This window comes from Talpa occidentalis, unplaced genomic scaffold (genome assembly GCF_014898055.3).
Source record: "Talpa occidentalis isolate TD23 unplaced genomic scaffold, MPIMG_talOcc4v2.1 talOcc4.4, whole genome shotgun sequence".
In the NCBI taxonomy this organism is placed as follows: Eukaryota; Metazoa; Chordata; class Mammalia; order Eulipotyphla; family Talpidae; genus Talpa; species Talpa occidentalis.
The window spans coordinates 125,853,012-125,869,120 of NW_023604295.1; the positions used below are offsets into that span (position 1 = coordinate 125,853,012).

A 16,109-nucleotide genomic window follows, 5' to 3' on the forward strand; every position below is an offset into this window, starting at 1 on the left:
CTCTACTTTCAGGAAAGGGTTATGGCAAACCTGCACTAGCCAGGACCTTCTTTCTGCCAAAGGACCTCAAAACACAGAAGTTTGTCAAAACCCATTGACTCTTGGGCCTCCCTGCTGGTGCAAGGGTTTAAGCACTGTACTATGAAGCAATCCACAGCCTCTGCAATACAAATTCGATCCCCAGCCGGCCAGGGAGTGACCCATGTGGCACAGCAGATCTCTCCTGTATCACCCACTGCTCCCCTCAGCAGTGTATTTCAGTCAGTCTGCCTGTTCTGCTCCCCACTCTGTCTCTGGTGAATCCTCTCACCCCTTGCATCTCTGGCCTGTACCCCAGCTCTTGTATGCATAAATAAATAAATCTTAGGGGAAAAAAACCCATTGACTCTAAACAAAACTCTGCATTTGTACAGTCTGACCACAGTGACATTCACCAGCATATTAATTTGTTTTGCCACTGATAACTCCTATGATGCCCCCCATACCAAGCAAACTTTGTGCGTAAAAATGACTTTATTCTTTCATTCTTCCCTCCTTCACTCAACATCCTTCAAAAAACTCTGTACGTATATTTATCAGGAACTGGAGTGAAGACAGAGTATAGCAGAGATTAGAATTCAGGGAAAACAAAAATGAATTAACTTTTCCTATAGATTCTTGAATGTTAAATACTATGCTTTGTGAGTGAAGGAAAATGAGTAGCAATTAGACAAAGCTACTTCAAAAAGCAATATTGGATATATTTCTTCTTACTAATTTCTAATCTGTCTTTGTAACTCAGTCAAAAATATTTCATTGTCTAACTTACATCCTTCCTTTCAGTATTGATTAGCAAATACACTGATCACTATGCGCAAAGCAATTGGGCAATGAAAGGATACATACGTAGACAACCTGACCTTCAAGAATTTGTGACTTTTTTACACTCAAACACTTTTGAAATTCTCAATAATCTCTCATCTCACACTTCATTTATTTTTTGTTTTCCTTATCATTTCAGCTTGTCTAAAATAGGACGTTTATTTCTATTTATTCTTAGAAGATTAAAATTCTATAATATCAATTAAATGTCTAGTTTTTCTATAATCCCTGACAATCAACCTTTCTTATAAGTTGTTAACTCAAACATTTAATAATGTAACTTTGAAAACTTTACACCATTATCTCAGTCTTGATTTTCTCATATATGGAACAAATTGGTGCATTCAGTGTGGATGACAATTAAGAAACGTGAGGGCTAGCCCTTGCCTATTTTCTTGCTTGAGTATGTAGTAGAAATTATATATCAACATGCCGCAGATTCTGCTGTTCCCAATTTTAACCTCAGGCTATTTCTTAACACAGTGCCCCCAAAAGTCCTTATGAATTAAAGGTCATCATTCTCGGTGTAGCTAGGCCAGCTTAATAGACATTCTCATTTAAATACAAATAATCAAATTATACCGTATTATAACATCCTCTTAAAAATGTAGTACCACTATGAATTTTAAGGGTTTTTTTTTGGGGGGGGCCAAGATTTTTCTGTTCTTAATTGTCTCCATATTGCCCTGCGTACCTAGAAAACTCCTAGTCATGAACTTGACCACAGTTGCTATATTAGTAGGTTCATTTACTTCAGTTTTAAATGTCATTGTATCTATAAATTGCTTCCAACTGTTTTTGCAAAGGCAAATTTCTAAATAATAATTAATGCCTCATAATTATTCTGTCGAACTTCACCATCTTATTCAAGATTCATAGAATACCAATTTCAACTTTAAAAAATCAGAATGTTCTCATGCTGATTTAGAGTCCAACACATAGTGTAAAATTTTCACAGTTCAAAAAAGATAAACATGCAATTTGCAGCAACATGGATGGAGCTGGAAGGGATCATGCTCAGCAAAATAAGCCAGAAAGAAAAATAAAAATACCAGATGGTCTCACTCATAGCAGGAATTTAGAAAACCTAAATAAGGGACCGGGAAAAAGACTATAATAAAGTAAAAATCAAAATCAAAGAGCAACTATAAACCATAGACACACTATGGGGGGCCAGGGGAGGAGGCATTAGGGTCAAAATAAGGGGTGTGGGAATTATATGGGAACTATAACCAAGATGAAAATGCATACATTGTGCAAAAATGAAAAATGATGTAAAAAATATATTAAAAAAGAAAAAAAAATTTTCACAGTTCATTTTTGTAACGTGGATTTGTAGCTAATGCAATGACTTTTTTCACCTTTGGCTATTACACAAGCCCCTCTTTTAAATAACTGAAGAATTAATGTATACAGAACACAAAGTTTCCACATATTGTTTGCTAGAGAAATGAAAACCCAGCCTATTAGATTTCTATCTGGGGAGGGAATGCAGGTAAGAACACCCTGTAATGTAAATGGCACCATGCTTTGTGAATTGAAAAAGAGAATGAAAAAGGAAATAAATGACAGAAATGGGGGCAAAATGCTCTGTCAATCTAAGCCATTAGACAGTGCTGACATAGGGGAAGATCTGGACATATAAGTATATGCATGTCAAAGTCAAACAACAAAAATGAATGGAAATAACAAGAACTTTTCCAATGGTAAGGAATAAATTCACTACTGATGATAAAATTAGCAAATTTCAAGGAAACTGGCTTACCTTTCTCTCACTAGATTCATCACACATTTGTTTTATTTAAGAGTTTGCTGCTTCTATTAACCTTGTGACTGTCCCATTCGCTTGCACAGATTGGAAAGAATTTGCCAGAATTGATATGCTTTTTGTCAATCTATGTGTCAATTGTATACTGTGTCTTTATAAAGTTGGAAATATAGCTTTTCCAGTTGTAATGTTTATAATTCCCTTATATGTTCACTCCGATAATCTAATATCTCTCAACCTGAGACAGAAGATTGTGTAACACAAGAAAGGGATAGGAAAATATGTATGTAGAGGACAGGTTAATATTAGGCAATAAATAAATCTCCCCCTCATTAGGAAACCAAAGTAAATAGAGTGAATATAGCCCCCACAAATATGTTGGAATTTATGTAAGAATATTTATTTGCATTTCACACCTTCTTGTTCAAAGTGTAGTGTTTTTCACTTAAATATTTAAGATCATTGTAGAATCATGTGCATTATGAGAAATAATTAGGGACATTTTATATAATCGTTACACAGTTTTTTCCAAAGATAAGATCTTACAAAAGGATAACACAGTATCATAGCCATGATCCTGGCATTGATACAGAACATTGCCATCACTACAAGGATCCCTCATGTTGCCCTTCAGCCATACTCACTTCCTATATACTTCTGCCTTCTTAAACTCTAGTAACAACTAATTTGCTCTCGTATTTTCTATAATTTTATTATTCTCAAAATGTGATATAAATGGAATCATGCCATATATAAACTTCCAGGAGTAGTTTTTTTTCCAGCCAACATAATTCTCTGAAGAGTCACTCACCTAGGAATTATCTGGTAATAATTAATGATAAGTTGCACATATCAGCAGGATGTTTCATTTTGTTGCTGCATAGTATTTCATGATGTTGATATACCACTGTTTAATTATTCAACTGTTGAAAGACAATGAGCTATTCTTAGTTTTTGACTATTAGTTGTTATAAACATCTGTGTACCAGCTTTTTTTTAAAATGTAAGTTTTCATTTCTCTAGGATAAATGCCCAGGAGCAAAAGTTCTGGGACTTTGATAGCTGTATGTTTAGTTTTTTAAAGAAAACTGCTAAACTGTTTTCTAACATGTCTGCACCATTCTATATTTCCACTAGTAACACAAGTGATTAATTTTTCTGCACTCTTACTATCATTTGTGTTGCCACTATTTTTATTTTTATAGATTGAATTGGCTTGAACTGGCTTTTCCATAATGATTAATGATGAGGACCACATACTGTATGCTTATTTTCTGTCTGAATATCTTTAAATTTTTTTCTTTATTATTAACATAATATTGGTTTAAAACACTGTATATGACCCAGAGGTGTAAGTTTCACATGCTCACAGATGTATGTTATAACACCACACTCACAAAAGCTATAGTTCTCTACCATAGTCCATTGGGCCCCCTACATCCACATTTTGCTCTCCACCCTATCCCTACCACTCTAGTAGCCTCTGTTCTGCAGTCAGATTTCTACAGTTTGTTTTGGTTTGCATTTGCCTGACCTTTTGTTTAGTTTCTCTATGTTTCACATGTCAACCAAATCATCCAGTATTTGTCTTTCTTCTTCTGACTCACTTTATTTGGCATAATCCTCTCCAGTTCCATCCTTGTTTCAAATGGAGTGGGATTGTTGAGTTTGATAATTTGTTTTAAATATTTTGAGAAATTTGGGCCTCCCCTGGTGGTGCAGATGGTTGAGCACATCGCTATGAAGCTGTCCGCAGCCTCTACAGTGCGGGTTCAATTCCTACTGGCCAGGGAGCTACCCACACGGTGCAGCAGACCTCTCCTGTCTCGCCCACTACTCCCTTCAGCAGTATATTTCATCAGCCTGCCTGTTCTGTCCCCCGTTCTGTCTCTGGTGAATCCTCTCACCCTCCCGCACATCTGGCCTGTACCCCGTTCTTGTATAAGTAAATAAATAAATCTTTAAAAAAAATATTTTGAGAAATTTCCATACTGTTTTCCATAGGATCTGGACTAGTCTATATTTCCACCAGCAGAGAATGAGGAATCCTTTTTCTCCACATTATCACCAACACTTGTTGTTTCTGGTCATCTTGAATGAATCTCCAGAATTCCAAATAATTCCTGGATAAGTGACTTCAGAGAATAATGCTGACTGGAAAAAAAAAAACAAACTACTCCTGGTTTGTTTGTTTATTTCACTCTGGTCATATTCTCTAACTCTGTTCTTCTCACTGAATTAGAAGATGTCCTTGTCCTACACACATGATTGCAATAAAATAATTTTTAAATTTCTTGATACAAATTTCTTAAACTGCCTGTCTAGGCATAAAGGGAGAGAAAGTTATATAAGTGTAAATGTTGGATATTGATTTAATTCCTTCTTGCATTGATCAGTTAAATATAGAATAATAAAATATCTGTACAATGGGAAAACATGATTCTTGGTGAGGGTCATTAAATTTGAACTGATAATGATTCCTCTTCAATGTTTATCTTACTGCTTAAGACATTAAATGATAGGGCCTCCCCTGGTGGCGCAGCGGTTGAGCGCTGGGCTGCGAGGCTGCCTGCAGCCTCTGCAGCGCCGGTTCGTTCCCCGGCCTCTGGCAAGGGTCCCACCAAAAAAAAAAAAAAAAAAAAGACATTAAAGGATAAATGGCTTGAAATTGTGTAATTTGTTTGAATTCTGAAATTTAAGGATATTATTTATGTTATCACAAAAATAATTTGCCATACAATCTTCAGAGGAAAAATTATGTAAGTCTAGATTTGCACCTGTATTCAGTTTAAAGATACATACTGTTGTTAAGTTTGATCATAAGAGCAAATAAAATATTCTTTTGATGGTGTTTTGATGGTGTTTATAGAACTGACTATCATTTATATGGTTGTGTTCTTAAATTTCTGCCAGTTTAATGTATCTCATTCCAAACATGTCTCATGAAGAAAAAAATGAAATATACAATGAGTTGTCTAAACTTTGGCAATTGACCAATACAAACTAGAAAAAGGACATTGAATTATTGTTCTTACAAAAGTACCCATTGAAAAGAGAAAGACATGCCCCTCAGAAAACTTTATTATTTCTGTACCGCCATATACCTATCCTGGCATTGTCTTAGAGAATAATATTGATGAGTCTTTACCAGGTCCAAGGGATATAAAAATTCTGTTTTAAGAATTGTCACTCTTAACGTCAAAGAGAAAAATTAAAGTCATGCTTAATTCCAAGAGGTTCCTAGACTAGGGTAAATCCACCATTTTATGTCCTCTATCAGACAGTGTTTAATTAGAAAAAGGGATAAATGCTAAGGATTTTCTACTGATCAAATGATGCCCTCCCCACCAGATGAGTAAGGCCAGTCACATGATGGCAGATAATGAAAATATGGATCATAAACCCAAACCACCTCTCAATGGCCTTTTTTCTTACAAAAATGACATTAGGTCATATTTACTTATAAAACAGAGGAACTTTCAAACCTATAATAAATCAGAAAGATATTTGAAAATAGCTAATGAACATGTCTCTAAAACAATGTTTACATAGTATCTATGTAGAGAGGCCAGTACATAGTTCCCATGTACCAGAGGTCAGTCCTTATGTGGGGTAGCCCCAAGGGCTTAGTGCTTTTCAGATTATGTATTGGAGTTAATTATACTAAACAGAATAAACTTAATTATAATGTTTACTTTTTGGACCTGTACTTTTCCTCTGAGATTTAAAAATCCCGGAGAGACAATGTTAAAAATTTTTACAGACTAAAATTTACAACTCTTGATTATGAAGACTATAATTCTGAATAGGCAACATTTTATTATTACTGGTAGAATAACCTAATGAGTTTTCCTTAATATTAGCAATCATATAGTAATATAAGCCACAGTTGAATTTTTTGATAGTTTAAAGGGTCTTTTAGTGCTTGCATTTTTATGCTCTCTATATTTCTTCCTTCATAAGGTTTATTTTGTTTCGTAGTTGCTATGTCCCCATGTCCTATGAGAGCCAGTTCTCTGACCTCTTATATCTATAAATTCCCACAATTCACAGATCAGTGATACTCTCTTTCCAAGGCTGCTCCCATTATCCTCTTGAATCTGAGTTCCATGTAAGGCAAGCAATCGAATGGGTTGTTTGAACCAGTGAACCAATGATACATATTGTAAATCATCTGTATTTTGATTAGGGCTTTAGAAAGATATGTGGACTTTCTTATAATAAGTTGCAGCATTATCCACAATGTTAATATTAAGGTGTCATCTTACAGATATACTTGAAAATAAATTAATAAATCATAGGCTTACATTTGCCCTATTATGGATAAGTACTATTCCATTGTCCTGAGGCAAAGACTGTGAAATCAAATAAAGTCCCTACCTTAAAAAATTACTGTGTGGTACTTACTTTGGCAACACATACACTAAAAATGGAATGATACAAAGAAGATTAGCATGGCTTCTGTGCAAGCATGATTCCTATATGTGTGAAGCGTTCCATATTTTTATGTATATGGCCTGAATTCATCAGTCAAAAGGTGTAGAATAATTGAATAGATTTCAAAATCAGCCCAACTTTTTAGAAATTGAAACAAAAACAAATATTCCCCAAAACAAAAGCCAGGTATCAGATGGTTTTACAAATGAATTTTATCAAAACTTTAGAGAAAAACTAATATCCATCTTGCTCAGATTGATTTTAAAAAGAATGTTTTTTAATATGTGCCATGGTTATTAGGAAGGAATGTTTCCTAATACATTTTATGATGCCAACACTACCCTAATACTGAAGCCAGATAAAGAGAGCACAAGAAAATTATAATAGACCAATATCCCCGATGAACATCAGTGCAAGATCTTTAACAAAATATTAGCAAATTGAATTCAGCAGCATATCACAAGGATTATAAATCAAGATCAAGTGACATTTATCCCAAGGATAGAGGATGATTTAATATACATTAATCAGTGTAATACATCTTATCAACAAAAGTAAAGATAGAAATTATATGATAATATCAATAGATGCAGAGAAATAATTTGGTAAGATTCAGCACCCATTTATGATAAAAACTCTAAGAAAATGAAAAAAGAAGACACTTACTCTAATATTATGAAGTCCATGATATCACAAACCAACAATTGTTATAATACTTAAAAGTAAAAAACTGAAAGTTTTCTCTTAAGATTGGGAACAAGACAGGATGCCCTTTGTTGCCACTTTTGTTAAACTTAGCATTAGAGGTTTTAGCCAGAGCTATCAGTCGAAAATTGGAAATAAAGAGAATTTGAGTTGGAAAAGAAGAAATAACTATCATATTTACAAATAATATGATATTATATACAGAAAACCCTAAAAACTCCATAAAAATATTATTATAAATAATAGATGAATATAGCAAAGTTATAATATCAACATGCAAAGATCCAGAGCTTTTTTATATGTTAGCAATGAACAGATAGCAAAACACTGAGAATAAATCCACTTACAATTGCCTCAAAAAATTAAATTCCTTGGAATTAACCTAAGGAAGTGAATAACATATACAGTAAGAACTACAAGATGTTATTAAAGGACTTATATAGTGACATAAGGAAATGGAAGGAAATCCTATGCTCATGAATTGTTAGAATCAATATAATCAAAAATTATTATCCTCCTGAATATGATATACAAATTTAACACAATCACCACTGAAATCCCAGGGATATTTTTCAGAGAAATGGAACAAAATATATTGAAATATTTATGGAATTTCAAAAAACCATGAACTGCAAAAGGAATCTTGGGGGAGAGAGGAAGGAGAGAAATAGAAACATTACTTAACTTCAAACTTGCTATAAAACCACTGTTTTTATAAAACACAATATGGTTTTGGCACAAAAGCAGATACATGGATCAAGGAATAGAATTGTAAGTCCAGAAATAAACCCACATACACAAAGCATAGAATTTACGCTACAGTAGCCATGAGCAGGCAATGGGGAAAGGACTGTATCTTTAATAAGTTGTGCTAGGAAAATTGGAAAGCCATACATAAAAGAATGAAATTGGATCACTATGTAACTCCATACACAAAAACAGTCTCCAAATAGATTGAAGATTTAGATCTAAGATTTACAATAATAAAACATATAGAAGAAAACATTGGCAATATGTTCCTTGACATCAAGATGCGCTTGGTAATTTGACCATGTAAGGCAAGGGAAAATAAAATAAAAATAAACAGTTGGGATTACCCCAAGTTAAAAGTTTTTACACAGTAAGAGAAAACACAAGAAGATTAAAAAAGATGCTTTATTGAATGGGAAATATATTCACACAATATATAACTGATAAGAGTTAATTTAAGATAGGCAGACAACTTACATAATCCAAAGATAATAAAACAATTAAAAAATGGGCAGCAGATATGAACAAATGATTCACCAAAGAGACTATCCAGAAGCACTTTAGATATGAAAAAGTGTTCATCACTGCTTCCAATATGACAGGTGCTGGTTAAAGCCACAGTGAGTTATCTCACACCCATGAGAATGGCACATATTAAAAACACTTCTAACAGCAAGTGCTGGGATGGATGTGGAGACAGAGAAATCTTACTACTCTGTTGGTGGGAATGGATAATGGTTTAACCTTATGGAAAGTAATCTGTATTTATGTTAAAAGACTAAAAATGCAAATATTAGCAACCCCACTCATGGGCATCTCTCCAAGAATATAAAAACACCAACACAAAAACTGCATGTTCTATAGTGTTGATAGCAGCATTATTTACAACAGCTAGAACATGGGAATAGCCTAAATGTCCATCCATGATGATTCGGTTAGGAAATTGTTGCTTATTCACACAATGGAACATTTTTCAACCATAAGGAAGAAATATATTCGCCATTTTCAGCAAAATGAAGAGAGTTCAAGTGAATTATGTGTAGTAAAGCAAGTCCAAATAAACAAATACTGGACATTTACACAGTGATGATTTGAAAAAGCAAAATATTTACAAAAACCAGAGGACATTAGTAATTACCATGAGGACACTGAGGTGAAGGGGAAAGGGGAAGGGGAAGGTTCAAGGGGACACAAGGGATAGTAGTGGGCAATAAACTGAGAAACAAAAACAAAAAAATTATTAGATATCCTTTTTAAAAAAAAAAAACAGAAAACCTTATGACTGTTAATAGAACCCATGTTTGCTACACATTGTCAAAACTAATGAAGGACTGAGTTACACTGTTTGTCCATTTCTCAATAGGATTCAACATCCTAAAGGGGGCATAATATTTAGTAACCCAGGCAAAAATCTACTATTAAAACTGAATGTATACAACACCTTCCCTTCCTCAAGGCTTCTCTCAGATGTCCTTATGGTAGGGAGGTTACTATCATCCCCCTTTTGAAATCTCTCAATCTCTAATTAAATGTAAATGTTCTTTTTTTTAATTGCTTTTTTTATTTTTATATTCCCCATACAATTGCAACCCCAATTTTGATCCCAATCCCTCCTTCCCCCCCACAAAGAGTGTCTCTGGTTCATAGTTATTTGTTGATTTTGATTTTTTTTTCTTTCTTATAGTTATTCTTTTACCTGGTCCATATTTAGGTTTTCTAGATTCCTGTTATGAGTGAGACCATCCAGTATTTTTCTTTTTCTTTCTGGCTTATTTTGCTGAGCATGATCCCTTCCAGCTCCATCCATGTTGCTGCAAATTGCATGTGTTTATCTTTTTTGATTGCTGAGTAATATTCCATGGTGTATATGTACCATGTCTTCTTGATCCAGTCATCCAGTTTTGGGCATTTGGGTTGTTTCCAAAGCTTAGCTATTGTAAACAGTGCTGCTATAAACATAGGGGTGCAGGTGCTCTTTGGAATTGGTGTTTGTGTCCTTTGGGTAAATACCTAGGAGTGGAATTGCTGGATCATATGGCAGCTCTATCTTTAGTAGGTTGAGGAATCTCCGCACAGCTTTCCATAGTGGTTGGACCAGTTTGTACTCCCACGAGCAGTGCAGGAGAATTCCTTTCTCTCCACATCCTCGCCAACGTTTGTGGTTGCTAAAATGTAAATATTCTTATGGTACTTACCTAATTTGGCCAGAGAGAAATAGAAGGTGAGAACTTGAACTGACTGATCCAGTTATTTGTACACATGCATTTGATTGGAATCAAAACAGGAAAGCCAAACCATTCCCAAACAAAACAACAAACAAACCACTTTGGATCATTTATATATTTATATTTATTAGTGTACACTCAATAGTCTTGTCAAAATAAATATGTAAAGGAAAACAAAACAAAACAAACACAAACCTTAATATGTCTGAAACTATCGGTGCCATCCACATACCACAGAAGAAGCGTACTCTTCAACATCCTCTAAGATCCACATCCTCTAAGAATGTTGCTGGACTCTTGAAGGGAGTCTTCCCCTGTCCCACCTGTCCTCAAAGACTGATGTTGGAGAAGTGGAGTTCTAAATACAAGACTTAGAAAACTGTGAAGCTGCTATGTGACTCTTGGTTTCTTAGCACACTACATATCATATCCTTTGATGTTTTCTTTATTAAACTTTATATGGCATTACGGTAGAAGAGCTTGCAGAGAAGCAGCAAAAATATCTGCTTAGTGATGCACTATTGTTGGGTTTCCAGGAGAGGGGGTTAGATTAAGTGACATATAATTTTCTAAGCCATGAAATAAACATGGCCTTTCATATCAGGGCAACTTTAAAACGAGGAGCACACGAATTTGAGCTCAAAGTACGTGATTCTGATAGGAAGTTCTCTGCACAATCACTACCTTAAGGTTGCTAAAATAGATAATCTGTGATGTTTCTCATTGACCATATTGAGTAGTGACTGAAATTAGTTATTTGGGATTACAGAAAACACCAATTTAATAGCTGTTTTCACACATGATATTGTGGTCATGGCATATCAGACTGCAAAGGAGGCACAATTCATTTCCCCCATATTGTAAAGAAATTTTAGGTACAGAGGCAGGGTTTTACACCTAGTCTTCCTGTTAATTTAAGTTTTATTCTTTCAATTCATTTTATTTTTTACCCATCATGGGGGATATTTCAGATTCAGTTCTATCTTTTCCTCATTATTTACAATAGAACAGTCTTTATCCTGCACTAATATTTGTTCATGATAAGTGTATTTTCCAAATCTTCATGTGTATATTTGTGTATATTGAGTGTATGGGTGGGGAACAGTGTAAATTGTGTAACTAGAGCAGAACTTTTGCTAACTTTAACTTGAATAATAAGCATCTAATTGTTGCATATTTGTTCTTATGACATTTATGGCCAAAATTATGATTTGCTTGATGTTGATCCTTGGTCAGATTCATCTAGAAATCTATAAACCATTTTCTAATGTCCCACTTTCTGATTCATTTCGCAGCAATATATTTACAAAGACTGTTGAAGTTGTATATACAAAATGCTTCCCATTCAACAGAGTATGTTGAATGATTTATGTTTTTTGTTACTTATTTTCTAGAAAAAATTACAGTTGCTTTATTGGTCACTATTTTGTGCTCTTAACCTTCCTTCTCATTAACCATTTCAAAATTTATCCCTCTCCTAGCACTTTTTTATAACTTTGTTAGGGCACATCATACATTCTGCTATACAATTTTAGTTTATTATTTTTTATTGTTAAAGTTCTGGGGGGCCTGTAATAGTGAGGACATAGAATTAGAACTCAACAAATGTTACCCAGATTAAAGGAAAGTTCTATGAAACTAATCGAACCTTATATTTTTCTTCTTATTTCATATTTTTAAAAATATTTTCCTTTATAAGTTTCAGAATTAAACTCTTGGATATATTCATTAAGAGTTAGTTCTGAGGGAGATAAGGTACATTATCCAAAATTTTTATATCAAATGTAATATAAGATTTCAAGCAACTTTTGTGTGGATTCTTATCTCTATGGTAAAAAGAAAAAGACATATTTAAATACATTTGGTAAATATCCTGCTTAATTCCTTAATTAAAAACAAATTTGGTTCTACTGGTATTGCTTTATAAAGCCTAAATAAGAAATTATGTTTAAAATAACAATAGTAGGGCCTCCCCTGGTGGTGCAGCGGTTGAACGCTGGGTTGCGAGGCTGTTCAATCCCCGCCAGTTCGATCCCCGGCCACCGGCGAGGGTCCCACAAAAAAAAAAAAAAAAAAAAGTAAATTTCACACCGCAAGGTATAGCAATTTATTGGTGATTATTGCAAAAAGTATTAATGGTGACTACTCTCTTATTGGTAGTGAAAGAAATTATGAAAAATAATTGGATATGGGTAATATTGAAATGGGAACCAATTGAATTTGCTGCTGGAGTAGATGTGAGATACAGCCCCTCTAGTTTCAGGGTCTTTGGTATAAGGTGTACATTGGCTGAAAGGACCATGAAGGAATCCGCCCTTGATGAGAGAGAGGTTTTAGTTTGAACATGAAAATAAGAAACTTTCTGAGTAGACTCCAAGGTAAAGGGGAATTTGCTATATCTGTTGTAATTACTGGAAGAAATAGTGGAAAGATTCAGGAAGGTGAAAATGAGAGTGTGGATAAGATAACAGAATACTGGAGCAAGATAATATGCTGAGTAGATGACAAGCTGAGCCATGTGTGTTAGGGGGAGTCTCGAGCTGCTCATCCTGATGGGCATAAATAGGGTAAAGAATGCAACTTGTGTTAATTAGAAAATCTTGGGTGCTAACACTTGCTCCCACATGCTAGGTAGCTGCTGAAAGTACAGGGAAGCATATAGTATTCGTGGATGAGAAAACACTAGAATGTATTTCCCTGCTTCTAAGTTGTTTCATTATAGAACTACTTTTTATTTTTCAAAATTAAATGCTATCTCTTGACTTCTTTTTGAAAGGTAAGTATACACATTCTTATAGACAATTAAATACAGTTATCTTCCTTTCATCATAGTTATTTATCATCCCTACAAAATTAGGGCATAACTTCTGTTAGGTCTCCATTAAGTATTTACCCTATTAAGAAACTGTATCATCTAAAATATATAAATATTACCAACTACTGAATTACTGAGTTGAGCAGCATATGATGATATTTTTTCTCTTGCAACTTTTATATTTCTGAGACTTTATTATCTGATTTTTTCTTTTTCCCTTTTCTTTTGGTTTTCTATGTTCCTGGCACAAACTAGCCCCAAGCTCTTCAGTGATACCTAAAAAGCACCTTTGAATTCTATTTCCATATGATCAAACACATTTGCTTACAAATCTCTTCCTGTTTTTCTCTCTGGAGATATCTTTCCTGCACCTTCTTCTCTTTGTATTGAAATATGGACTTACTCACTAGAGCAGAGAGTTAGACTCCTGAGGCTTGCTTGGCCCTTTTCCAGAGTGACCCTATTTTTCTGTGCTTAATGCTGTTATCTTGGTTTCTTCATATCTGCAGTAGAAAAGCAAATTCTCAAGAAGTTGCTTTCTCATGAAGACTAACTTCCTGAAAAATGGTGCTTGGAAAGTACGGTTGTCTTTGTTAGTCTTCTTTTTCAGAAGAAAAAAAATGAAAATTAAATTTTTACTTGAATTTCCAAATAAAGTATTGACATAAAGCTAAAAGACAAGATATGTAGATAAAATAAGAACTACAAAACGGTTATACATTAGATCATTGAAACTATATTTATATAAAATAAACTTTATTTTCAACTGGGAATGAAAAAATATTTAAAAATAAAAAAAATACCAAAAATGTTATTATTGAATAGAGAAGGTGACAGGAACAATAAAAGAGGAATTAATGGGGGAAAAGGAAATAACCTCAAAAATAAACTACATGGAATATTTCAAAATTTTCTAGTGATGAATAATTTTTGTTACAAATATTTCTCCAAGATATAAAAGGAGCGGTTTGCTGCTTGATTTCTTCTATCAAGGAAAAAAATACATTTTTTCTCTCTGCTTTGACCAGAGCAAAACCAAAACAAAAATATTAGTGCTGGTGTATTATTAAGATAGTTACATAGAACTGAAATAATAGCTTGGGTAATGCTTGAAAGTTTTAAAACGTAAAATGTTGAGAAATATCTTAGGAAATAGAATTTCATCTACAACTTGCTAGAGATTTTACTTGAAAGGTTATTTGGGAAAATTTATTATTTTAAGTCAACATGCTATTTCAAAATAATTGGTAAACAAAATTAAGTTCTACCTCTGAATATACAAAAAAAACTTTAGATAATATCTCTGTACACCCCAAGCTCCAGATCATAGGCTTTTAAAGAAAGCACACTTTCTGGCTCACTCCCAGATATTGCTATACTGCTTTTATCCTGCGGTTTGTTCAGTGATTGGACCTATCACTTAAATGGCCTGATTTGAAAATGTTAACTAGATAATCAGACTTCTGTTTGAAAAACCTGCATAGCTGAGGTAACATTAAGGGCAGAAGCCAAAGCTATACATTAAGGTTTTCTATGAAGTAAAAGGAGTTGCTGTGTCATTATTTAATTTTATTTATTTTTTTTTTTTTTCAAGTAGGTACAAAATTTAATGAGTAATGAACAGTATTGTTACTCAAATTGCATTTGTTTATCCATAACTGAGTATTAATGTCCAAATTTTATGATTTACAAATAGCCTGATTTATATTTGCATCAATTACTTACAATGATCTAAAGCCCTCATATGGGGCTCAATTTAAACAAAAAAATCTTATCCAAAGGCTTTTAGTTTATGCTAAATCATTTTTAAGATTTATAGCTTTGAAGCATTTTATTAAAAAGTTGGTATTTATACATAAACAGCTAAGAACTTAAAATTCATTGTAACATTTACTTCATTTTTTGGCTTGACCTTCTAGTAAATCTTTAGCTTCATTGATTTTGGCTGCTATATAAGGAGATCCTCCCTTGTCTGGATGATTTAAAAGCATAATTCGTCGATGAGCATCTCTTATTTTTCCTTTATTGGCAGTAGGGCTTACACCTAATATTAATGCTGCTTCCCGTTTTGTCATTTTTGGTTCAAATCCACCTCTGTAATAGCCACCACTGAAAGCAGATTTTGGTAGGCTTTGAAAAACTTGTTTTACTTGAGGCTCCATATGCTTCATGGCTTGCAAAACATAGCGGCCATGGCTCCGGCTCAGCTCTCCTGCCTCCACCGAGAGCGCGGCTCATCCCAGACCAGAGGCCGCGGCCACCAGCCCCACGTCCCCGCCAGTCCCCCGTGCGGCCACCGCTGGCCGGCCTCATTATTTAATTTTAAATCAAAGTCCAGAGCAAAACCAAGGAACCACCTCCAGAAAAAGAAGCCTGGTTCCCAGTGGCTGGTGTCTTTGGGTTTCCGTAAGTATGCTCTATGCAGGTCCTGTTCTTAGTTTTCTATAAGCCATTTTCTGAATTTTAATAATCCTTCTCCCACACTCCTTTTTTTACTTTATTATTTAGCTGGCTGGAAGAGCATTTTTTTCAGTTTAACCAAAAGATC

The 16,109-nt window shown here is 34.1% G+C and overlaps 1 protein-coding gene and 1 non-coding gene across 2 annotated transcripts; one reads left to right on the forward strand and one right to left on the reverse strand.

The window, feature by feature from the left end:
• The first annotated feature begins 7,025 nt into the window (after positions 1-7,025).
• Positions 7,026-7,135, forward strand: LOC119258314 (U6 spliceosomal RNA). Its single transcript, XR_005128185.1, has one exon. It is a non-coding gene; the product is annotated as a U6 spliceosomal RNA (small nuclear RNA).
• An 8,027-nt stretch (positions 7,136-15,162) lies between these two features.
• On the reverse strand, positions 15,163-15,850 carry LOC119256987 (mitochondrial import inner membrane translocase subunit TIM14-like). Its single transcript, XM_037524711.2, has one exon. The coding sequence runs from the start codon at positions 15,730-15,732 to the stop codon at positions 15,457-15,459; it is 276 nt and encodes a 91-aa protein (XP_037380608.1). The 5' UTR covers positions 15,733-15,850; the 3' UTR covers positions 15,163-15,456.
• Positions 15,851-16,109: the final 259 nt, after the last annotated feature.

What these genes read in the sequence shown, in the direction of transcription:
- LOC119256987 (XM_037524711.2), bottom strand. Translation starts at nt 15,732, where the DNA reads ATGAAGCATATGGAGCCTCAAGTAAAACAAGTTTTTCAAAGCCTACCA.